The 26,132-nt window shown below is 42.2% G+C and overlaps 1 protein-coding gene and 1 long non-coding RNA gene across 3 annotated transcripts in view; both read right to left on the reverse strand.

Annotated features, from left to right (window-relative positions):
• LOC135506999 (rho GTPase-activating protein 10-like) overlaps positions 1-26,132 on the reverse strand; it is a 61,093-nt gene that overhangs the window by 32,696 nt on the left and 2,265 nt on the right. The window contains 4 exon segments of the mRNA XM_064926459.1: positions 1,642-1,743; positions 2,205-2,276; positions 5,332-5,393; positions 5,868-5,963. Coding sequence (XP_064782531.1) covers positions 1,642-1,743; positions 2,205-2,276; positions 5,332-5,393; positions 5,868-5,963 — 332 coding nt within the window.
• LOC135506535 (uncharacterized) lies at positions 14,540-16,987 on the reverse strand. 2 transcript variants are annotated; one of them, XR_010450536.1, is made up of 3 exons: positions 16,963-16,987; positions 15,264-15,368; positions 14,540-15,131 (listed from the first exon to the last, which is right to left on the reverse strand). It is a non-coding gene; the product is annotated as an uncharacterized LOC135506535 (long non-coding RNA). The 2 variants fall into 2 exon arrangements; XR_010450535.1 differs by lacking the exon at positions 16,963-16,987 and adding an exon at positions 15,473-15,831.

Raw genomic sequence — 26,132 nt, forward strand, 5'->3', positions numbered from 1 at the left:
CTCCCAGTGCCGGCAGCACTCATGTAGTCCCAGACCATGACACTCCCACCACCATGCTTGACTGTAGGCAAGACACACTTGTCTTTGTACTCCTCACCTGGTTGATGCCACACACGCTTGACACCATCTGTACCAAATAAGTTTCTTGGTCTCATCAGAACACAGGACATGGTTCCAGTAATCCATGTCCTTAGTCTGCTTGTCTTCAGCAAACTGTTTGCAGGCTTTCTTGTGCATCATCTTTAGAAGAGGCTTCCTTCTGGGACGACAGCCATGCAGACCAATTTGATGCAGTGTACGGCATATGGTCTGAGCACCGAAAGGCTGCCCCCCCACCCCTTCAACCTCGGCAGCAATGCTGGCTGCACTCATACATCTATTTCCCAAAGACAACCTCTTGATATGACGCTGAGCACGTGCACTCAACTTCTTTGGTCGACCAAGGCGAGGCCTGTTCTGGGTAGAACCTGTCCAGTTAAACCGCTGTATGGTCTTGGCCACCGTGCTGCAGCTCAGTTTCAGGGTCTTGGCATCCTTATAGCCCAGGCCATCTTTATGTAGAGCAACAATTCTTAGACATTAATGGCTGTGTGTTAAGTTACTTTGAGGGGACAGCAAATTTACACTGTTATACAAGCTGTACACTCACTACTTTACATTGTAGCAAAGTGTCATTTCTTCAGTGTTGTCACATGAAAAGATATACTAAAATATTTACAAAAATGTGAGGGGTGTACTCAATTTTGTGATATACTGTATATTCTACTGTGCACCGATTACAATCTGTTCCAAACGCGCAACCCTGGGGTCTATTGAGGCTATCACAATACAGAAACGTAATGCATAGAACAGATATGATTGGCTCTCAAGTAGAATTGGGAATGGTGTCAGCTCTATTATTTACATTTCCACCTGAAATGTTCAGAAAGTTTAATCACACTGAATACACCACGAGTCAGTGAGGGAAGAACAGAACAGTTCCCACAAGGGCAATCTATAGGATACAAAAATAATTTGTTAAGTTACATAGACATGCAGTCTGGTACTAGATTGTGTAAGGCACTATGGTAAGTTTAGTATATCCTTACAAAGGATAGCTCCACAAGCCTTCACAATGAAATACATAAACTTTGATGATAAAAACAAACCCTTTTGGTTCCCATTACCAACCCCAATATAATCCACACTGGGTCTGTAAAGCTTGATACTGTATCTGCAATCTCAGGATGTCTTGAGGCGCTCCAAAAGCTACTGCCTCAGAGGTACGACCTTGGTGGCTGGTACAGAAACACTGAACATGACTTCCCTTTCAGAGCAGGAAAGAGAAACTCACTCCGTACTCTAACCCTAGGCCTGTGGACACTCACACCGCTACAGAGATGAGCCAAGAAGTCTGTGTGCATCCCAAATGTCACCCTATCCCCTACAGTGTATAGGGCTCTGGTCAAAAGTAGTGCGCTATACAGGGAATAGGGTGCCATTTGGGAGGCATCCTACGGGTCAGGATTCAGAAAGGTCTCCGTAAGCAAATATCCTTTCCAGCCATTTTGGGGTTGGGAAGATGTTGGGGCCTGTCTTTTCGGCCTGTTTCCCATAAATATATACGCACGAGAGCGAGGGTAAAAGTATTAAACAAAGTACCTCCTGTAGCTGCGGTTCCTTCTTCTTTGCTGACATGTTCAAAAGCTTTTCCAAGGAGCTGTAGTACTTCTCAGTTTCCTTCTCATACTTCTTCCTTTCCGCCTTAAAAGGGCATAGCATAGAGGAACAGATTGAGAAAGAGCATGGTAAGAGAGCGATGAGAGAAGTGAGCAGGACAAACGTCATCTTAATATTGCATTAGTTTCACTGACCAAAGGAATGTTCAGAACATGATATCAAGAGTTACACATTACAATTTCAATTGAAAAGTGAGTTGGAACTGTCTGTCTCTAGACAGGCATTTTGATAAAAGTCTAATACACTTCTCACATTATCATGCCGACCCAAAATGTACTTATCTGGCTCTGATATTTTCCTTTCACATTCCTCTTTCCAGCATGGTTTCTGCAACGATGGTGGATGCACAACCAGGCCAGGGCAGTACAGCGTGGTTTGGCTCAGTGTTGTGAAAAGGGTATTACTTTATAGCACACAGGATTGTGCTTTTATGAGCTCATTAACAAGTAGACTGAATTAAGCAGTGTCATGGCATATGAGAGTACCTTGGCTGAGCCCAGTTGCTCTTTTCTGAACTTCTCCAGCGGTTTCATTAGCGTTTCTGTAATATTCCTCATCTGAGATAGATAAGACATGACCATATTAGGACATATTCCACAAAAGCGTTTCATTTATTCACAGGTACAGTGTTAGGTTGGACTTACACTCCACTAGGCATTATCTGTAGAGGCTCCACAAGCTCAGCATGGAGATTTCAGTGCATGCCCAAATGTCTAACTTTACGGAAGCATCAGCGACATATTGTCAAGAGGACCGCTTGAGTGTAAACCCAGCCTAAAAGAGGCGGCTGGTAGCCTAGCGAAAAAGGACAAATATAAGCACCCTCCGATTTGACCTTTGACATTACGTTCCAATGGAAAGCCAAAAGGTCACAATACTTGCAGTGGGTTAATGACAGCATCAAGTCAGTGAAAATTGCCTGTTGTATAACTTTCTACAAGCATCCACAACACATTCAAGTACACTAGTCCCACAGTCACATGACAGCAACAGCGCTGTCCTATTGATATCTCCCCCTCTCAACCGAATCTTACCTACCTCCCTCTCTGCTAAAGGTCCTGTTGCTGGGGGTCATGTCCATGTAAAAGGACCCATGAGCACCAACATGTGAAGCTCACAGGAGCATGTCAAATTTGCTGTCAAATCAGAGCTAGTTCCATATTTTTTTGTTTTTGAAATCAAGGCATATACTTTTGTCAACCATATTCCATCCTAAAAATGTTGATTAAGCAAAGGTTTTGATTTCTGGTTCTCTTAACTGATCAAAACAGTATATAATACATCAAAACAGTATAATGTTGAATTAAAGTAAAGACCCCTGCCAACTAATATCAACACTTATATTGGAGAAAGAACTCCGCGTTCTATAAGTTTAACAAACTTTGCCTTGTGACTGAATTCCATTACCAGAAGCTCACATATCTTTAAGATATTTTCAAATTTCTCTCCATCAGGGAGGAGAATAAAAGTTCAGAAGTCATAAGGTAGACCTATCAATTATTTATGAAATAATAAGTGATTAAAACTGGAAATTCCATTACCAAATCAGTAACAGAGTTTCTGCAATTGAGTTGGCTCAAATGGGAAATCATAGTCACAAATCAGAGTTCGGTTCACAAGTTTGGACAGCACAGTAGAGTACAATACACAGCAGAGAACACTAGAGTTGCACACACTACTTACTGAACTATACCGAGGGTAAAAAAAAAAAACACTAGAAACACATTCCTAATATTGAGTTGCTCCCTTTTATCAAGTTGGCTGGATGTCTTCTGGGTGGTGGACCATTATTGATACACACAGGAAACTGTTGAGCGTCAATCCAGCAGCGTTGCCATTTCTTGACACAAACTGGTGCGCCTGTCACCTACTGCCATTTCCAGTTCAAAGGCACTTAAATATTTTGTCTTGCCCATTCACCCTCTGAATGGCACACATACACAAGCCATGTCTCAAATTGTCTCAAGGCTTAAAAACCCTTCTTTAATCCCAATTCTGAAATTGTCTCCACTAATTGGTCTTTTGACCAATCACAGATATTTTTTGCATCAGAACTAATCTGATTGGTCAAAAAGACCAATTAGTGAAGACAATTTCAGAATTGGGATGCCTTTAAATGCAGCCATAGACTTCTATGATCAGTTCAGATTTGGTCTTGTTTGGGGGCAGAGCTCATTAAAATAATAGCCAGCGTGTAGAATAATACCCAAATATAAAAGGAGGATATTGCAAATTTCTACCTTTGTGTACCTAGTTAGGCTACATCATGAAAAGAATGACATTCATATCCATAATTATGCATTTCTGGGTAGTACAGATCACTGTCATGTCGTCGCTGGCAACTATTTTAGCAAATATCATTTAATCTTAATTCAGAGCAGCTATTTAAGAGTTTTGGGAAAACATGGACCCAAACTTTGCTTCTGCGCAGTTTTTCCAGTAAATGTAAATTGTTAAAAATAGTTCTTGTGAATAGAGTTGTATGGTTTGTTAACCTTTGAAATCAAGTTTGGCATACATTTTAAGTGAAAAAACAGTCTCAGCGCAATTCCGTTACCGTGGAATTGCCCTGGGTTGATTCCAGGACATGTCTGAGCGAGCCTGCCTGCCCACCCCACAGTCGTCTGCTGTGGGCTGCGATGTCATCCCATACTGCTATGCGATGGCGGGGCTGAACCAGGCCCTGGTAGAGACTGTTACAGGGCAACGATAGACCCTATCTATACGGCAAACACAGTACATAACATGCATTGTAAACATTGAGAACATAACCTATTGATTGCAAGGGGTCAGGGAAGTAAAACAATTGTATTGAATGGTTTTTCAGAATGCAATACTGTATCTGTAGCTAGCTACCATATTTTAAGGGTTGCATACATCTCCCATTCATCTACCGATTGTTCAGTGTGCTGTTGCGCGGTTTGCACTAGGTCCGCAAGTACTCACGGCAGGCTGGTTGGTTGCAAACTCTAGGGTTACCCTAGGTTGCATCCTAAATGTTACTCTATTCCCCATGTAGTGCACTACTGTTGACCAGATAAGGAATAGGGTGCCATTTAGGAAACAGTGTTTTCTACCCATGCAGAAAAGACTGGGTCAAACAGGCAACATGTACAACATTCAGTTCAGCTGTAACTTCCGCTCTACAGTATAGCAGATGTAACTGAACTTTAACATGTGTCAATGTAGTGTACTAGTACAGCACTACACATCAGTGAGTGTTGAATGATTCCATTGACTCTGGTATGTCATGTCTGAGGTTGTGTTTAATGGTTCTTTGTCCCACCGCCTCCAGAGGAAAGGTGGGGATAGCACAGACAGTGACCCTTGGACAGGTGCATTGAAGGTGGCTCTGCGTCCTCTCCTCTGGGTCATGTGCATGACACCAATCAGAAGAAAACCGACAGCAGGGACTACCCAGACTTGTCTAATAAGAAACTAATTGTTTTCTATTCCAATAAGTTTTGCTACGGTGAGCCCTAATGAACATGACCCTGGTGGTACAACAGAGGCATCGCTCAACCTTCCACCCACTGAGGAACTGTAATTTACACAGGCAGAGCAGGTATTTCCCCTTGCTTTTAAAACAAGTCTCGACTGGTTACTGCTTACCATCAGCTCTCTTTGGTCTTCCAGGTTCTTAAGGAAGTTGGAGAACTCCTGCAAGGATTCATCTGCAAGACAAACACACTTTAATAATGTTTACATACAGCTTCACGCATCTCATGTATATACTGTATTCTATTCTACTGTATTTTAGTCAATGCCACTCAGACATTGCTCACCCTAATATTTATTTCTTAATTCCATTATTTTAGATGGGTGTATTGTTTTTAGCTACTACTGCACTGTTGGAGCTAGGAACACAAGCATTTCACTACAACTGACATAACATCTGCTAAATGTGTGACCAACATTTGACACACACACACACACACACACAGGAGGCGAGACAAGAGAAACATAAGACCACACAAATAGAAAAAAAAAGACACAAGTACTGGTGTTTCCATCTCTCTAAAGAAGCCAAGGGTTCGGGAAAATAACACATGCAAGCCCTTCATTTGGTGGTACACAGAATCAAAAGGTTCAGTCTCGTTACGCTGGCAGAACCACCCAGATGTAGGTCGGAACCGCACCACACTCACCAATACACCTCTCATCGTCGGTCTTCGCGTCGCCGATGTACTCAAACTGGAATTCTCCCAGGGACTGGGCAAACTTGCGCTGGGCCAACACAAGCTCTGAAAACAAAAATTAGATCAATCCATAAGGTTATTTTTGAAATGTGATTTCGGATGTGACCTTCCCTTGACGACCATATTTCGACATCAAATACACTGCGGTCACATGTGCTTCCTATTTACAGGCTTGCATCAACTTTATTTTTTTTTAAATTAGTGGGTATACTAGCGTGATAGATATTAATCACACTTGAGTTGGCCCAAAGCACGAATACTGAAGACTGAAATAAAAGAAACAGAACAGTCATTTATTCAAGGCTGGCTGACATGCAGGCAGTAAGGTGCCTACTGTAACCCAGTGGTTAACCCACTCTGCATACATCCTGTTGCCTCTGCTGTCAGGCTGTAGCATCCTGTCCCTGTACAGGTTATATTAAAAAAAATAAAGAGACCTTGCCTACTGGTCCAATGATGGTGACAGGTGTATACATTTGAGCAATACATTAAACATATGTCCCTATAGAAATGAGCCTATATAGGCCTGGTTTAACTATGGGGTGTGGTGGGTATTGGCCCAAGGGTTTATAATGAGCCAACTGATTTACAAACATACATATTAGCCTACATAGGCTAACCTTTGATCTTGACCTGCTTGTTGTGTAAGAAAACCGTAAGAACATTTTTTTTAGGATAATTTTTTTAGGCTATGCGCTAGCCTTACCATGTTGTGAGGAGGAGAGGGACTAAACAACTGAACCACATTAGGATGTCGCCTAGCCTGGAACCCACACGCTGCACCATAGTGAACTTCGGAGCATTTGTTTTCCAGGCATGTTGCGCCCGCTCTGTTTTCTAAACATTGTAGACAGATATTCCCAGCGGTGTGGATCTCTGACTGATGACAGTCCCATAAGGACAGCATGGGAGAATGTATAAGGGTATTTTTAAACACTGGAGCTATGACTGGTATCCAGAGGAGCAGTATCATTGGCTTTGGCAGCTGGCTGGGGCTCTGGGGAGGATCAGCTGTGAGTTCTGAATACAGGGGCTCTCAGATCATCACTAACTGGGCGTGTTGACAATGGAGGTAGGACGCCTGTGTTTTTATTCTAACAGTTATATTACCAGCAGGTTAGCATTTTTTGTCATGACCCAGAAGCCAGCCACAACTGACGACCGAAGTGAGCTTGCAAGCGCCCTGTTGGCGACAAGGAGTTGCAAGAGCAAACCCCGGGCTGTAGTGGCGCCTCAGCACAGCGTTGCAGTGCCTTCAACTGCTACGGCATGAGAGGGCCCTTTAAATACATTTTTACAATTGCAAATTTTGACTTTGCAGCTGGCCTAAGTGGAAATGGCTCAGTTCTGCCTCCAACACAAGACTCTTGACAACAATTTTTATTTTATTTTTTTAAAGTCAACCTGCACATTGCCATGAGTCAGTGTCTGCAGTATCTTCCGAAAACACAATACAAAAAAAAAAAAACTATTCACTCAATACTGGGGCCTATTGATTACATTACAATAATTTGTAGATGTTAAGGTAATCTTTGAACAGAAGTTGAGAATTTCCACATTAAACATGTCGCAGCCTATCATCCTCATATCAACAGTCTGCTCCCTTGACTTTCTAATATTTTTTACAAAACTTGGGCCATGTCAACAAATTCCTCTACAGCAATAACCCTGCCAATTAAGCGGCTTGCGAACACCCACGACCATCACCCCCCCCAAAAAAATATAAACATTAACACTCAGTGCATGAGGATAATAACGACAAGACAAAGCTTAATCATGCGACTTCTGCACAATGACTGGCATAAAGTGTCTTGCCCCAACCTCTGGGACTGATCTCAAGCCTGTATTTGTTTCAATCGATAGGCAAGTCAACTCCCCAAACTGATCAGAGCTGTGTGGACCAGACAAGAATATCAATGTAGGCTGGCTAACCCACTGTATGATTGGGCTTGTTCAACATTAAAACTGCTGACTGACCTACAAATCATCTTGCATCATAACTAGCATACACATTATATGTAGATCAGTCAGGAAGTCAATTTACCCACAATGCATCATGGATTTGATACTGTTGAACCCAGCCAGTTACATTCTGAAACCCCACCTACTCAGTTGACTCATGTGTAAATACATTTTTACACATTTGGAAACCATTTTTACGTAGTGCTAAGACCTTGGTACGTTTGTCGTCCAAGTTACTACAGGCAACACTTCCTTTCTGCACTCTGCAGCAGCATTGTTTACGAGTGCTTAATCTTTGAGTTAGGCCTGCTTTAAAATATATAGCACCTGCAGGAAGCTAGCTTCTTCCCTTATTTTATTTTTTTAAACTGGTGAGGTTATGTAATGGTCGTTCTTAAAGTTCAGCAGTGATGACGGCCCATTAAAACATGCAGAAAGTACAAGCCAATGCACTCCTGAGCTGTTATCAAACCATGACAGATTAGCAATAGGCCAGGGTTCTTCAACATTCTTGCCCACGGACCCCCTCCGGGCAAACCAGCGACCCCCATCATTCTTTAGCAATTTTATTTTTTAAATCAAGTCATCCATTCAATATCAGGTGAAGGATAATGGCAAGTAGTAATCAACATTTAAGTGAATACATTTTGTAGATTGTTTCATTATTTTGACATGCCTACATTATAACTAGAAGGGTAACTCCAAACACATTTTTGCTAAGAGCAGCTTTTAAAACAAAGGTTAACCATGTGTTGGCAAAAATGTCCAATTTAAGAAAGCTTACCAGCAGCCAGTGGCACTTCCCACACAGGTAGCCTATTTGCAGGTGCTTATTCAAAGCCTGTCATACTCCAGCAAGTGTAATTCGCACAATATTAGGAGTTGAGAAATAAAGTTAACAGAAAGATGATATTCTCCTCATTTGTACCACAAGTATAAAAACAGAATACACTGCTCAAAAAAAATAAAGGGAACACTAAAATAACATCTTAGATCTGAATGAATGAAATATTCTTATTAAATACTTTCTATACATAGTTGAATGTGCTAACAACAAAATCACAATAATTATCAATGGAAATCAAATTTATCAACCCATGGAGTTCTGGATTTGGAGTCACACTCAAAATTAAAGTGGAAAACCACACTACAGGCTGATCCAACTTTGATGTAATGTCCTTAAAACAAGTCAAAATGAGGCTCAGTAGTGTGTGTGGCCGCCACATGCCTGTATGACCTCCCTACAACGCCTGGGCATGCTCCTAATGAGGTGGAGGATGGTCTCCTGAGGGATCTCCTCCCAGACCTGGACTAAAGCATCCGCCAACTCCTGGACAGTGTGATGCAACGTGGCGTTGGTGGATGGAGCGAGACGTGATGTCCCAGATGTGCTCAATGGGATTCAGGTCTGGGGAACGGGCGGGCCAGTCCATAGCATCAATGCCTTCCTCTTGCAGGAACTGCTGGACACACTCCAGCCACATGAGGTCTAGCATTGTCTTGCATTAGGAGGAACCCAGGGCCAACCGCACCAGCATATGGTCTCACAAGGGGTCTGAGGATCTCATCTCGGTACCTAATGGCAGTTAGGCTACCTCTGGCAAGCACTTGGAGGGCTGTGCGGCACCCCAACAAAATGCCACCCCACACCATGACTGACCAGCCAAACCATTTCAGGCTGGAGGATGAATTTGCCAATCTTGGTGTTGGTGCCAATCTTGGTGTTCTCTGGCAAATGCCAAACGTCCTGCACGGTGTTGGGCTGTAAGCACAACCCCCACCTGTGGATGTTGGGCCCTCCAACCACCCTCATGGAGTCTGCTCAAACGGTCAGAAACAGACATGCACATTTGTGGCCTGCTGGAGGTCATTTTGCAGGGCTCTGGAAGTGCTCCTCCTTGCACAAAGGCAGAGGTAGCGGTCCTGCTGCTGGGATGTTGCCCTCCTACAGCCTCCTCCACATCTCCTGATGTACTGGCCTTTCTCCTGGTAGCGCCTCCATGCTCTGGACACTACGCTGATAGACACAGCAAACCTTCTTGCCACAGCTCGCATTGATGTTCCATCCTGGATGAACTGCACTACCTGAGCCACTTGTGTGGGTTGTAGACTCCGTCTCATGCTACCACTAGAGTGAAAGCACCGCCAGCATTCAAAAGTGACCAAAACATCAGCCAGGAAGCATAGGAACTGAGAAGTGGTCTGTGGTCCCCACCTGCAGAACCACTCCTTTATTGGGGATGTCTTGCTAATTGCCTATAATTTCCACCGTTTGTCTATTCCAGTCGCACAACAGCATGTGCAATTTATTGTCAGTGTTGCTTCCTAAGTGGACAGTTTGATTTCACAGAAGTCTGATTGACCTGGAGTTGTGTTGTTTAAGTGTTCCCTTTATTTTTTTGAGCAGTGTATATTGTTGCTAGAGAGAGATATGTATATTTCCATTTACCTATTCAACCAGGGGTACTGCAGGGGGGGGGGGGGGTCGGTTTAATATAATTTATATATATATAAATTATATTAAACCGACCCCCTGCAGTACCCTGGTTGAATAGGTTTATAGTTTTCCTTCACAGAAAATACATTATAACACATTCGGCAGAAAAAAAAAGCATAATTTTCAGATGACAGCTTAAAGCTATTTGGCTGGCAGCCACAAGGAGCTTATAATTTTTTTAGTTAAACATTAGAAATATAAATGGCCATGTATAGTTTATCATAGAAAGAATGTAGCCAGCTACATTTCCTGATGTTCTGCTTAAAGTTTATTTTACCAGACAAAAGTAGGCTGGCTCCGTCGAGAAAGGAACAGGAGAAAAGTAGCTACACAGTCAGAGCGCCATCTGCGGATTGTAAATTCTTATCTAACGGACATGTTAAGTGGAAAGCACAACTGGAGCACGAAATTATTCTGATGCCGAGCAAAAATGTAATTCTTTATTTTAACCTTTAACTAGCTAAATCAGTTAAGAAAGAAAAAAAAAAAATTCTTACTTACAATGACAGCACACCCCAGCCAAACCCTAACGACGCTGGGCCAATAGGGCAGCGCACAATGGGACTCCCAATCACGGCCAGTTGGGATATAGCATGAAATGGAACCAGGGTCTGTAGTGATGCTTCTAGATGCAGTGCCTTAGACCAATGTGCCACTCGGGAACCCAAAAAAAGCATTTAACATGCGAGTTTATAAAACGCAGCAAGATACTTATGCGTCATCATTTTCTTTCGGGCATAAAAACAGAATTCTGCATCAACGCGACCACTAAGTTTAACTTGCTAGTTAATCTTAGTAAGTGGCTCAATTAATAAGGTGACAGGGCATCATATTGTGTTAGCTTTCTGACATGTTTGAGAAGTCAAAGCCCTTTGGATGGATTACTTGTACAGCTACAAAAGCTGAAGAACATGCGCACATCCAGGTACTTACTGCAGGTGTTGGGGTTGTAGGCAAACTCATGGAAAACAGAAAGGACATCAGGAAGCACTGGTACATTGATACTGATCCACAATTGAAACCCATTTTTAAATATGCCCCACATATGGTTTTAAAAACCCCAAACGAGAGAGATGGTGGTTAAATCTGATTACCCACCAGAGAAAAGGGGAACTTTCTTGGACATGGTTCCGGAGGGTAATTACTAATGTGGCCAATAAGCTCAATGCAGCGTCACGTACAAACAAAACTAATTTACCCACCCCCACACAGGGCAAAACTTAAAGATCAAGGGCCTGATCACCTTCATGTCCACCAATGTTAGTTACATGCTAAAATGTCCTTGTGATCTGTTCTGAGTTCTCTGAGATACATTGGAATAGAAATGGTCAAGATGTCAAGCTGGGGAGGGGACATTGAGAAGAAACTTCAAAGGGAATCTTTCTGGATCCACAGTACCGACACTGTCTCCTCATGGCCTTAACGAGGAGCTTGACTTGAAACTGACACTTAATGTCTAAATGGTTTTTTCTATTATCCTAATTTAGTATTGTGTAAGTATATTACTGATCACATTCCCTGTGTATAATCATATTTTGAAACATTGAATGTTAATATTTCAAAAACTGTTATACATTTTTTTACCTCCCGTTTCAGGAAGTGATGTCACTGAGTACTGCCCCTAATGGATGCCTGATTAAGACCAAAGGGTCAAAACGGTGTTGTAAATTAATATCATTTGTACAGCTGCCACCATTCTGATTTCCTTGAGTTTTTTCTTCTTCTCTCCTCTCCAGTCTCAGCATGTCTGCTCCGAGACCCCCTTCTCAGCAGTGCAGGCAGGCCTGTCGGCCTAGCGACTCCATGCAGACAATGTACATTGTGCTTGAGCCAGTACTGTTTAGACAAGTATGCTTCAAAACTGTGTTCATTTGCATAGTGTATCGCTCACATTCACTAGTAAAATGTTCAGATTCACCATCGTTGACTTTCCCCCAGAATTCAACCATGCTAAGAATTCTTTATCACGCAATATTGAGTGTATGAATGATATTAAAGATTAGATCTCATATGCTTCTGTAGCTTTTCAATATGAAATTCTTGATATGGCCGACCCCTAATTTCCACTGAACATTTCACAAAAACGCATTTACTTTAAGAACAGCACAGATGCAAAATCTGGTAACAGAATGACAGTTGTACCATCATTCTGTTACCAAACTTGGCATCTGCACAGTTCTTCAACTAAATGCATTTTTGAAAGAGTTTGTGGAAATTGACAAGTAATCATTGTGCATAGAGTTGTACAGTTTGTTTAACTTTGCAATTACTGGTTATTGTTTGCCAAATTTTAAAGTGAAAATTCTGTCTCTGAAAAAAAAAGCCCAAGTCAAATCTCATCTAACTGACGTAATTAAAATCCTTAGAGAAGTTTCAAGTTGGACCCAATCCATGCCTTGCTTTGACAACAGACACTTGAGTAGAGAAACATAATGGGATGGTTAGGCCTACTCATAAGCACCTAGACACTAGCCTGCTATGCCAAAGGTCCTCTAATTCCCTTACTGGTGGTGTTGATTCCAGTGTTTAAACACTGATGTTGGGAGGAATGTGACAGACATCCCAAAATACTGCCTCTATGATGGAGTAATAATCAGTCACAGCCCATCTTGGGGTGAGTGACTACAACTAGGCTAAATTACACAGGGAGGGGGAGAGGAGACCACCTCACACAAACACATGATCGCATGTAAAGCCGCAGCAGTGTGCTTCCTTCCTCTGACGGGCTGACTGACACAAGGCTCAACGAGAGCTGTGACCACAGCTTTTTGCAGTCTTGTGTGTTTTTAGTAGTTGGGCACAAACAAGGGCACAGGTTAAGCATCTGTTGCAGACAAAACCCACCAACCAAGAAAGACACTTAAACTACTTCAACACTTTGAGAGGATCAAATCTCGAAAAAGTTGAGATGCGTTAAGATTAAATAACAATAAGCTATATAAACAAAATCAGCTGCTGAACCTATTCGCCATAAACCAAAGGATTGGGCATCACTGCAGTAATGTTTAACCTCATGTTATTGCCCTGTCATGTCAGTTGTTGAGATCTGGAGGCTCCTTGTATGTCTCCTGTACACAGTGACCATCGCCTTCTAGCAGACTAAGAAGTCAACCATCCAGTAGACTGGTAGACCCAGTGCTGTACATATGAACTGTGGTAGTAAAGTGGGTTAATAGCCTTGATGCAGTGTTGTCATAAGAGGTATGGCCAGGCCAACAAGTCAAACAGGTCATTATTTTGTTAGTAAACATACCCCACTGAACATAGCAATTAGCTTTCTGGCGACTGTGGAACTCCGGAGTGAGTCCAAACCACAGAGGGAGATCCAGACCTCTGAATCTGGCCGGTCCTTCCTCTCACTCATTGAGCAGAATTACCACCTTGTAATCAGGTTCCCACTGATTAGTTTGACCAGCTTTCATCCTTAGTCACTCCCAGCGAGGGCATTCCATCCAGATAGACTGGTCTAGCAACAGGTTAGTTAGGCTGCCAGTGCCACAGCGGGCATCAGTGCTGTGGTCGTCTGTTGCACAGGCTGGTCGATTCACAACAAGCAACAGAGACAGTGTGTCTCAGCCCCAGGGATATATGAAGAGATATTCTACCTAACAGAGCCAGTGTCTCATTACCTTTTGACATATGCAATAGACACACCTCATTAACATGGTATTGCTACAATATGTCTGTTTTGTTAGCCACCATTATGTGCGTCGAGGTACCTTAGCTCCGGTTGGCTAGCTCAACTGGCTTAGACTAAATGTCAACGCCATGGTGATGCAGTTTAAAACAAGCACTTCATTTGTGCAACCTGGAGCAAATCAAACACTAGGACACCCTATGTGAAGCCTACCATCTGTATGTGGAAGCTCTTACCAGATAACAGGCCTAGATGTAAACAGCAGCGGTGTCCATCTCCAACAAATCTGGAGGTTTCCCTCTATTGTGTAAAAACAACTAGATGCATTCTGGATACAGTTGAACCTTTCCTCCCCAACACGTTTAACTAACGCAGGAAAACATGCTTTGACAACATGCCATGACACCCTGAGTTAATGTCTCCACAGCCTACACTATCTGGAGAAGTCAGGACACCATTTTGTTACAGCAGTGTCACGTCAGCAGTGAGAAATCACTTAAAGGCCTGATTCAGTGTTGAATTAATTTATTGCCGTCACAGGGAGAAATATGTGAATTTGTGGTTGGTTATGACATAGAATAGGCTAACAATTTGACTCCCAAGCATTGAAGACATTCCTTTAAACTTAGCCTTCAGTGTCAGAGCAGCAGAAAGAAGACAAACAAACAGAATCCATGGTTTGGTGGGGGAAGACAGTTGTTGGCCATTATAGGCTATAGGATAATGTGATGACATCCCAAACAAGTATATGCTTCCCCATGCAAGCATTCCTTTAAAAAAGGTCCAAAGGACAGCCGTAAAATAAAATGATGTATTCTTTAACAGATAAGAGAGGAGTGCCTTGAAGTACTCAGCTGAACAGAGGAAGACACTGGAGGGAGCTAGACATGAGCCGCACTAAATTCTAGATATGATAGCGATCTCAAGTTTTACTATCATGACAAAGTATATTAGGGCACAAAGGAAGGGCGTAGTGTGGAGGGATGTACTTCAGATATCCCTGTGCTTAACAATGGCCACTTGGTCATCCAACTGGTTTCTCACACTTTTCAGACGTGTTCCTTTCCATTCCATGTGGACTGTTCCATGAAAGTCCCATTTCCTCTCCGCTCTTTCTCTGGTGAGGGGGAGGGTTCAAGGACACAGTACACAGTTCAGTTAGAGAATGCACATGGGAAGGTGATGTCATCGGAATTCAACAGTTCAGTTGACATTGGCTTGATAAGCCCCATGTGTGGCGTGTCCTCACCTTAACGCCGTCCCATTGATTCTTACTCTGGTCACAGCTACAGTGCTGTCTAACTGAATCAGTCCCTCTGTCCATATTCCTCTTTCCCTCCCAGAAGGGTGGGTACTAGCAGAGACAGGAAGAAAGCAGCTAGCTCAACCATTACATAACACCCTTCACCCTAGCATTCTTACATCATTTGTAATACTCGAAATGGTGGAAAAACAAACCTGGCAACTGCACATGTTGTGATCCCGGGGTGTATAACTTCAAGACAATTGCACAGAGCAGCTGCCGGGACACATCAATGAGATCTCAGCGGAGCAACAACAAAACGTGACAGGCAAGAGGTCTGTATTTAATAGATCCCAGAGATAACGGTTATCCTACAGTGGCAGAACAAATACCAAGACACCCGAACTTCCACCTAAGGAAAATACATCTTGTTCCTGGTCCTAGCCATACTGCCTTTTAAAAGACAAGGCATTTCAGTAAAACTAACAAATAATTTCAGTTAAACTGGGAACTGTTGACTTTCAGCCCCACCACTTGTCCGTGTAAAAACCAGAGACCCTGCTTGGCTGTGTGAGTCATGATGCCAAAACCTCGGATTAATCTGATATCGTGAGCCAAGTTTCAAGAGGAAAAACATGAAGGGGCCAAGCTATGTGACAAACACTTGTGGCCGTGTGTATTAAGCGGGGGGGGGGGAATATGGAGTGCTACAGCTCTGGGAGTGTATCGGGTCACCTCCTAGCCAGGGTTCCATCTTTGGTTAGGTGCTCTAGTCTACAGTACAGCAGAACTGACCTATCAGCATCCAGCCTTGCGCGAAAGACAACTGAAGTACAAATGGTGGGACATGTTAAATGTTTGTTGCTGGCCTCGGTCCTGGTCAGATACAGCCTTGTCTAGAAGATCAAAGGCCGGGTACTCTTTAAAGGCTGCGCTGTTCAAATCTAGGTGTAGTCAAGAGAACAGAAATGGCCCTACACCCGACTCTACAAAGTGGAAGATATCGGTTCAGAGGCTCTACTGTAGCTTAAGTGCTGTGGAATATAATAGTGTTATGGATGCATGTTTGTGTTCACAGAGCTGGGCAGTATACCGTATTTAACAATCTACCAGTATTGATGCACGGACAGATTTGAGTTTACTTTACCTTCTATAAGCGGTATTTGAATGTTAGGTCTGTTAAATGTGATACGCCATGTGTAACGTCCATTTTTATTGTTCACTTTGCTACTCGAGTCATCCACCTCCACTCCCTCTATGCCACTTCCCACAGACCTTGCCCTGCCGTCACTCAAGGGGCGCATTTGTTGTTCTTTGACCACGACACTTGTTTTCAGTCTGTACGGTCAATGCGGCACTGTTGATAACGATGCAGTTTTCACAAGCGTTCTATAAAATTACACTTCGTTTCTCTTACGTCTGCAAACAGCTAGCTTGTCTTTTCTTAGCAAGTTAGGACTAAATTGTGTTAGTCACTAATGCTAATCGCTAGTTAGCTGGCTACTGAATCAGCGCAAATGTAATTGGCTATATAGCCTGATAATACCAGTGATGGCATAGACCTATATCAGCATGTTTGTGCAACAGTATCTTCTAAATCAAAAGAGGAATACCAGAAGCATGAATATGTTTTAGCTACTTCACGTAGCTAAAATAAAACATTCAATGAAGCCAAATATTATAGGGTCCCCTAGGAAACACTTACCCTGTCAGAATACCTCCTCCCTGGCATTTTCATTTGTCGTCATGTCAAACACTATTGAAAGAGCCCATTATATTCTAACCATGTAATAACCATTCTATTTCCATGTAGGGCTGGACGGTATACCGCATTTTATGATATACCGGTATTGATGCAGGGACCGGTTTGGGTTTTTAACTCTACCTTCTATACTGGTATTTGAATGTTTGGTTTATTTAAATGTGAGACGCCATGTGTAATGTCAATTTTTCATAGTTTACTTCGCTACTTAAGTTATATCTCTTCGCTTTTCTCAGACCTAGCTACGCACCCGTCACTCAAGGAGTGCATTTGATGTTCCTCAACCACGAGACTTGCGTTCAAGTCTGCAGTTGTCACTAGCATTCTACATTGTCACTAGCATTCTACAATGACACTATTAGTTTGTTTCTTACATCAACACAGCTAGTTTGTCTTTTCTTAGCAAGTTGCCCTAAATCTTGCGAGAGGTTAATTGTTAGCCGCTAATGCTAATAGCTAGCTAAATAATGTACTGAGTAAGAGCAAACGTAGCTAGCTAATACAGCCTGATAATACCAGTGATGGTGTAGACCTGAAATCAGCATGTTTGTTTGTGCAACAGTATCTTCTAAATCAAAGAGGAATATGCAAAGCAAGAATGTTAGCTACATGTATGTTCTCTTAGCAACAATGTAGCCAAAGCTTACAGGGTCCCCTAGGAAACACCTAAATTCATACCCTGTCACTCCTGACATTTTAATTCGTTGTCATCTCAAAAACTATTAAGTGCCCACTATTACAGTCTAACTTTAGAATTTAGAATAGTCGTTCTATTTCAGTGATTCCAACAGCTTTGCACTAATTCAAGTCAAATCGCAATTACAACATTTGGTGAAAAATAAATCCTAGATTTGCCCATATCGTGCAGCCCTACGTGGCAGTGTGGAAATTCTCAATTGGGCAGTGGTGTAAAGTACTTAGGTCGGTTTTTTTGGCATCTGTACTTTTCCATTTTTATTTGACAACTTTTACTTCACTACATACCTAAAGAAAATAATGTACTTTTTACTCCATACATTTTCCCTGACACCTAAAAGTACTCATTACATTTTGAATGCTTAGCAGGACAGGAAAATTGCTCCAATTCCCGCACTTATCAAGAGAACATCCCCGGTCATCTGCTGCCTCTGGTCTGGAGGACTCACTAAACACAATGCTTTGTTTGTAAATTATGTCACTGTTGGAGTGTGCCCCTGGCCATCCGCACATTAAAAAAATAAAAGGAAATGGTGCCATCTGGTTTGCTTAATATAAGGAATTTGAAATGTACACTTAAGTACATTTTATCAATTACATTTACTTTTGATACTTAAGTATATTTAAAAATAAATAAATACTTTTACTCAAGTAGTATTTTACTCTGACTTTCACTCTGTCATTTTCTATTAACATATATTTACTTTTACTCAAGTATGACAATTGGGTACTTTTTCCACCACTACAATGGAGTGCAGAAATTATAAAAAAGTTTTGGTTGAATGTATGTGATGCCACCCTGGGATCACCCACTCCTCATGAAGCACCCTGGGATCACCCACTCCTCATGAAGCACCCTGGGATCACCCACTCCTCATGAAGCACCCTGGGATCACCCACTCCTCATGAAGCAAATGTAGAACTTGTATTATTCAACAAATAAAAATACTGTGATATAATATTTCGGCCATATCACCCAGCCCTACACTTAGCCTTACTTAATAAACATTCAGCAGCATAATCCGACTGCTTATTCATGCTTCATTCAACCCCACAGCGCACTGCAACCGGTTCCATGTTTGTGCTGGACCTTAAGTACCACACTAGTGTACAACCTATTGCTCATGACGTGATGGTTTTCCCTCAGAGCAGCAGAGTTAACACAACCACATCAACCAAGCCAGTTCAGGTCCGGACACAAACACCCCGTAAAGTCCCATGGTGAAGTCAAAGAAGCCATGACAATCTAGTAGGACTAATATGCATTTTGACGCATCCTTTTAAAAGTTTCCTGGATTGCTAATGCGACTCACTCCATGCACAGCTATTCTGAAGGAGGAGTGGCAAACATAAGCAGCCTAGTGAAACTGGGGAGGGTGGTGGCGAAGCTGAAAAATAGCTCAGTGCATCTTAAGCGTTGAAGTGACCTCACCTCAGACTGTAGTAAGGCGGGTGAATCATTAATACATTTGCCTCACATAGTAGATGTATTCATGATATTTTTCTCCGCAAAGCTGAATTTTGAGATGCTATTCCCAAGTATGCTCGTTTTTGGATACTGTAATGGTTGGCCCACTGTGTAGCTGCAAACTGTCAAACTACTGTACTTCCTAACTCTACCAACTTAAAAATAACTATCCACTAGTCTAGTCCTTGTAGTAGGCAGAGTAAAGCCTAACTCCTTTCGGTAGAAAGTATCAAAACAATAGCAACTAGAACAGCCAACGCAAACAATCTTACTACAATGAGACATTAAAATACCTGTTTGGAGCAGATGTTTTTCTGTAGAAGAGTCATTAACATTTAGTTGTATATTCTCAACAAAGTGCACGCTGTGTTCATTGTGAGCACTGTTTGTTATGATTACTACAGAGGGGTATACTACAAACAGGATCAAGGAGTTAGCCAGCTTATCTGATGATGACAGCTGACCCAAGTAGCACAACAGGCAGAGCTAGAGAGCGGCTGGACCCAGGGCCTCACGGGCCAATTAACTGTTTACACGGCCATGCCTTTCCCAATCCTTCCTGTTCCACTCGCCCATCTTTCCAGTCAGAAGCCAAACTCTGTTCCACTCACAGGCACAACCATTTTCCTCTGGAGGCCACCCTCGTTCCGCCTCTAGTTTGTTCAGAGTTCAACCCCTCCGACCCCCCCCTTCAATCTTCCATAGTATTACCCTTCATGACAACAGCATTACCCAATTTCTACCCTCAGGGTTCTTTAACATCAAAACATGTCTATACTTTTTATTTTTTAAAGGTCAGCAGAGGAATTTATCCCAAGAAATTCCAGGAGCTCCTTGGGAGTTACTTTTGTCTCCCAGCCCCTGTACATCCAATAGACAACTACAACAGGCTCTGAATTTGAGGACTCTAGCTTTCACTCTGACTGGTCAAACTAGTTGCATAGGCTGAGTGAGAATTCCCTGTCCTTGTGTCCACATTTCTAGACCTCTGCATTTTATTAAATGGGAGAGGCATAGGGAGAGGCTTCAAGCGGATATGGCCCGTCTGGTTTTACCCTGAAGGTAACCTTCAGAGTCAGGCATTTGAAACACTGGTTTTAATCAATTCATTAATTTTAAAAAAGGTACAGGAGTTCAGAGCCGCCCAAGGGAAAGAGGGTGGAGCCTTCAGCAAACTGAAACACCTGCACCATAAAAGGGACTCCTGAGTGTCATGACCATGATCAAACCCAGGTAATATACACTGGTATCAGTTTCATAAAAGAACCTCGTGTGTTGTTTAGAATGGTACTGGACGGATGGAAAAAGTTCCTCCTGCATGACCTCACGTCTGTGTTAATGTGATTTTAATGAAAGATTGTGATGTGGCTCTTTGGCGGAATCTGTAATACGATTATAGGAGCGAGCCTGAGTAGCTTGCCAGACCGAATCATGCCCGTACACTCACTCTGGCCTGCCTGCCAACACCCAGAAAAAGCTGCAAAACCTCTTGGCTTGTTTATTTTTTAACAGGGAAAATTATGTGGGGGAAGGAAAAGACAAAACATCTTAATTTGTGAGTGGTCATCAGTTGACCAGAGGAAGTCAAGCTGTTGCCATGGTGTACTGAACATAGCCCGTCCGTCACATCAGCACAAACTGATTGCCTGGTTTAGTTCCACATGACAGCTTGATACTTCCTTCCTCAATGTCCTCATCTAAAAAAAAAAAAAAAGTTAAGAGGAATGAGGAAGGGCTGGGCTATATGGCGTAAAAATCGTAACTAATGAGCAATTCATGATACAGTAAGTTAGGCCTGCCCAACCCTCTTCCTGGAGCTCTATAGTCCTATGGCTTCAGTCACCTGATTCTACTAATTAGCTGCACAACAATCCCTTAACTAGCTGAATCAGCTATCCTAAATTAGGGTTGACTGAACCCATAGGACTGTAGATCTCCACAAAGAGGGTTAGGCAGCCCTGTGTAACAGTATGACTTTAGACCGTCCCCTCTCCCATACCCGGGCTCGAACCAGGGACCCTCTGCACACAGACCCGCGAAGCATCGTTACCCATCGCTCCACAAAAGCCGCAGCCCTTGCAGAGCAAGGGGAACCACTACTTCAAGGTCTCAGAGCAAGTGACGTCACCGATTGAAATGCTATTAGCGCGCACCACCGCTAACTAGCTAGCCATTTCACATCCGTTACACCTGTACAACACATTAGGAAAACCTTCCCAATATTGAATTGCACCCCCTTTTGCCCTCGGGACAGCCTCAAAATGCATTCCACAAGGATGCTGGCCCATGTTGACTCCAATGCTTCCCACAGTTGTCCGGATGTCCTTTGGGTGGGGGACCAGACACACACGGGAAACTGTTGAGCATGAAAAACCCAGCAGCATTGCAGTTCTTGACGCTCAAACCGGTGCGCCTGGCACCTACTACCATAGTCCTTTCAAAGGCATTTAAATATTTTGGTCTTGCCCATTCACCTGCTGAATGGCACATACACAAGCCATGTCTCAAGGCTTAAAAACCCTTATTTAAAAACAGGTCTCCTCCCGTTCATTTACACTGATTGAAGTGGATTCTCTTTTTTGTTCTAAGTAAGCTTTGTTGCACAATTAATGCTCAATGCACTGTATTTCAAACAGCCTGTGATAATCTATGCATTTAGGGTTTGTTAAATTATACCTAGGCTAAATATAAACCTTCAACCTTAAGATCCACTAATAATTAATTTTTATAAAAATAGTTTAAAGTGCTTTTTGGAATAATAATTTCTCTGGTTCTTAAGTTTATCTATGAAAATGCCCTTTGTTACTAAATTTACCAGAACCATGCACTACCACCAATGACCAACCACTGTTAGCAGCCATTATAAAATATGAGCGCATATCAAACACTGAAGCATAAGACCACCTGCTATTGGAGGGGTAGGCAACCCTGTTCCTGTAGTGCCACAGGTACTGAGAGATTTTGTTCCAACTAGGCACCACACCTGGCCAGAGGAGGAAAAAAAGTACACAATTGTCATGGTTGAGAAAAAATACAAAGTACATACATCAAATGTATGTATGAAAAGCTAATTTCCTTTATAACTTTTTTACAGCCAGGGGAACACCAACATAAATGCTTCCTTTGTAAATTGTGTTTAAATGAGTCCACCAGATTAGAGGAAGTAGGGATGACCAGACGTTCTCTTGATAAGTGTGTGAATTGGACCTTTTCCTGTCCTGCTAAGCATACAAATTGTAACTAGTACTTGTGTCTAGGGAAATGTATTGTGTAAAAGGTTAATAATTTCCTTTAATAATGTAGTCAAATATAAATAGTAAATACCCCCCAAAACAACTTTAGTACTTAAGTAAAAATTGTTTACCAAATTGATCAGTTCAGTAATTGTCTAAATTCAACCCACCTGGTCTTCAGGGTTAGTTTAATTAAAAACATGAAGTATCTGCAGCACTCCAGGACCAGGGTTGCCTAACCCTGTGCTAGTGAGTAGCCAGCTAATATTTATATTTTAAAGTCTTGCCAACTTGGATCTATTTGCTTGCTAACAAGGTATAACAGTAGAACTGTTATGAATACACCCTCCTAACATAGCCTGTCCACTTGGTTTAGAGCAAGTGTCCTTCCTGGATAAGATGCTCATTTCTCTGAATGAAAATGAGTTGCCAATGCCTTATATGTGTATTTCTATGCTCATCTAGAACACAAGTCTGTCTAAAATGCTGCTAGCGGTACCACAATTCTGCGTGCGACAAACTGAGCATCATTTTCCAAAATCATGTTCATTGACACACCCCATTTTAGTAGTGTCTGCTTGACATTGAGAGTTGAGACATAAAAAGGGCATTGTTAAAGGTTAAGTGTTAAGTTCTCCATTACAGTAAAATAATGTCTTGTTTCAGTTTCAATATGACTGATTATATTGGTATAAATCTGAAATGCAAATAGAGAGTTGAAACAGCTTGTTGTCAGAGGAAGAATATGCTCTTTCATTGTTGTGTGGCAGGAGAGGTGCTTGGTGTCAGTGTGAGTGGAAAGGTGCATATATAAAAAAATAAATAACCTTGATTCTTGCCATACAGGCATTTGGAACATTGCGTTAAACATTAGACATCTCACCCAGCCCTAATAGAAGACACTTATCAGAAATCAAGACTGAGTTTTAGTGGGTAATACTTCTCACAAGAAAAGCTCCCGTGGAGATCTCAGGATGTTCTTTGAAAAGCAGACATTCTCAATTATGACCAATGAGAGACTAAACCCTAACATAATGAAAAGTTATTAAAAATTTAAAATAAGTGACTGACATGTTGAGTTGGGTAACAGGGGGTATGGAGCAGGCAGACTTCTGGAGGAAACCACTCTTGAAACAGGAGCACATCCTCTGGCCTGTCCCTCTAGTGGGCACTTCCATGTAACAGGCTAGCTCCTGGCCAAAGGCCCTGTTTGCACGTTTCCGTCCCCCCAAAAATCTAAGACTTTCTGTTGCGGGACATCCCCCTCAGGCGTAGGACTGAAAAGAGTGGCCCAGGGCCAAAGCTAGACCAGAGTAACTTGGAACTTGTGGAATTCCCTGGGTCTTGCTCTTGAAGATCCTACAGCAGCGACTGGCCCAAGAGAGCGCAACATTCCTCATCCCTAGTCCTTACCTTACTCAAACTTCAGCCTTCATCTAGCCTGGTTTCAGATCTGTTTGTGCTGTATAGCCAACTCCTACAGATCTGGGACCAGGCTACAGTTCATCACATGATATTTATACAGGGAGTGACACCAAATCTCTGGATGTTAACTGAAGATTAGTGTAATGTTGAATCTGCCCTTTGACAAAATAACTTTTAATGTTGCCATGAAGCCGATGGGAGGCTCACATGCCGTGAGGATTATATGCCAGAGAGCCGAGTCAATTTCTCCGGTCAACGTGGTCTGATTGCAAAGGTGATAAATGACGATCATCTCACTGAATCACAGCCAAGCAAGCCTCTTTTCAACCACAAAACCAAAGAGGCTAAAGGCAGATAAAACCAAGTCAAACAAGTACAGCCAATTGCTGAGACATTTTACTCTGATCTCAGACTGTAGGCAGGTTTCCATTGACCATGATATATTCGACAAAAACAATGTCGCAAAAAAATTTACAACTAAAAACGGCAGATCTGAGAACTTATTAATTAATGCGCAATTTTCCTAAATGGGTAATGGAAACACTAACCACTGCATTTTTGAAACTTGGTTCTTGAGAGAAAAAAAATGCTAAGGTGTGATGTCATTGCATCCAGCTGTTTTTAGTCAACAGACAAGATAGTTAAATGGAATCTCACTCTAGCAGGAATTGTCACATCTATTTTCTATGCAAACTTCCTAAATGTCATCAACAAACAAAAAGTAAATGGAAACTGGACAAGTTAATGGAAACATAGCCAGTGAGGGACTATGGGTTAGCTGACAACGTCACAAAAACGATGCACACGCTTCAAATGGGGCAGAGGTTTGAGTTGTTGCGATTCTGGATGGCCAGGTAGCTACCATGACGAGAAACTGCCATGTGGTGAATCATAAGTGACTCATTTCAGCTAGTTATGTCTATTCTTGACGATTTGACACATTCATGTCAATGCTAACATGGCAACAATTTAAAAACATGCTAGCTAGCCAACCAACAACAGCAATGACGTATGAGACAAATACATTTGCTCAAGGAGCACTTATGTTTTCAATAAACATTGAAGACGAAATATAGTTTACATGTGATCAACAATCTAAGCCAATTGCCCCAGTGCGCACGCGTCGATTGTTGCGGAAAAACAGCCAACCCGTCTAGTCCGTGTACTCTGTCTCACTAGACCTAGCAGATGTCAGTAGATGCTCTGCTGTGTCTTAAACACAGTTGTTCTAAGTCAATGTAATGAGAACTTGGTGTTGGCTCATGGCTGTGACTTCACGCAGAGAAGTGAGTGAGTGCACAAAGCTGACACTGTATATACTGGAGCAGCTTAGAGGTGTAAGAGACGAGTGAAGACACCACATGCCACTTTACGCGGGCACAGACTGCACCGATCCCATCTTATTTATCGCTTAATAAGGACATAAAACCAGGTACACACTGCTACCTAAAATAAACGCTGTTCTTGATCTCAGACAAAGATGATCTTGACCCTCTGTTCAACCCACATCACATGTCTAGCTAGCTAACTAGGCTAAGGCTATAGTGTAGAGCAGCCATATACAGTAAGCACATTAGGAAATAGGCTAGGCCTACAAGTCAAAGTTGATGCACAGCCAACTGTCTGCCACATTATTTTTTTATAAATCGTTTGTCATTTATAAGTCGTCCTTATCCTGGTTGAATTATAGGAGCAATTAGGGTTAAGCGCCTTGCTCAACGGGACATCTACAGATGTTTCACCTCGTCAGCTCGGGGATTCAAGCCAGCAACCTTTGTTACTGGCCCAACACCCTTAACCTCTAGGCTACCTGCTGCTGTTTTGCCTCTTGGCAGTTGAGTAATGTCATGATTTGGTAGACATCTACAACACTAATAACCTAGCCTATTTCTGTTCGTTTCCATGAAATAAAGCACAGTAGCCTCTTCACTGATTTGACATTCTAAAAGGGTTGTCACGCACTGAAGACGTGGATGTCGATTAAGACAGCCCCCCGCACCTGAGGTAAATGCGTTAGAGACATTTCAGTTAAAAAAAAAACATTCTCTGGCTGGTGCTCACCTGCAATACAAGGTAACTTCACCAAAAATAATAAATTTCTTATATTTTTCACAGATCAAATGTAGTGTCTTGATGTGGTTTAAGCATTGTTGAGGACTTACAACATCCAATTGTTTTTTCAATAAAAATATATATTTACTTAAGTGTTATTTTTAGGACAAAAACAAGGAAAGCAGAAACCTGGAGAAACAAAACTGAGAAAAATAAAAAGCGATTTTAGAGCCCGATGT

Source organism: Oncorhynchus masou, chromosome 20 (assembly GCF_036934945.1).
Source record: "Oncorhynchus masou masou isolate Uvic2021 chromosome 20, UVic_Omas_1.1, whole genome shotgun sequence".
NCBI classification, from domain to species: domain Eukaryota; kingdom Metazoa; phylum Chordata; class Actinopteri; order Salmoniformes; family Salmonidae; genus Oncorhynchus; species Oncorhynchus masou.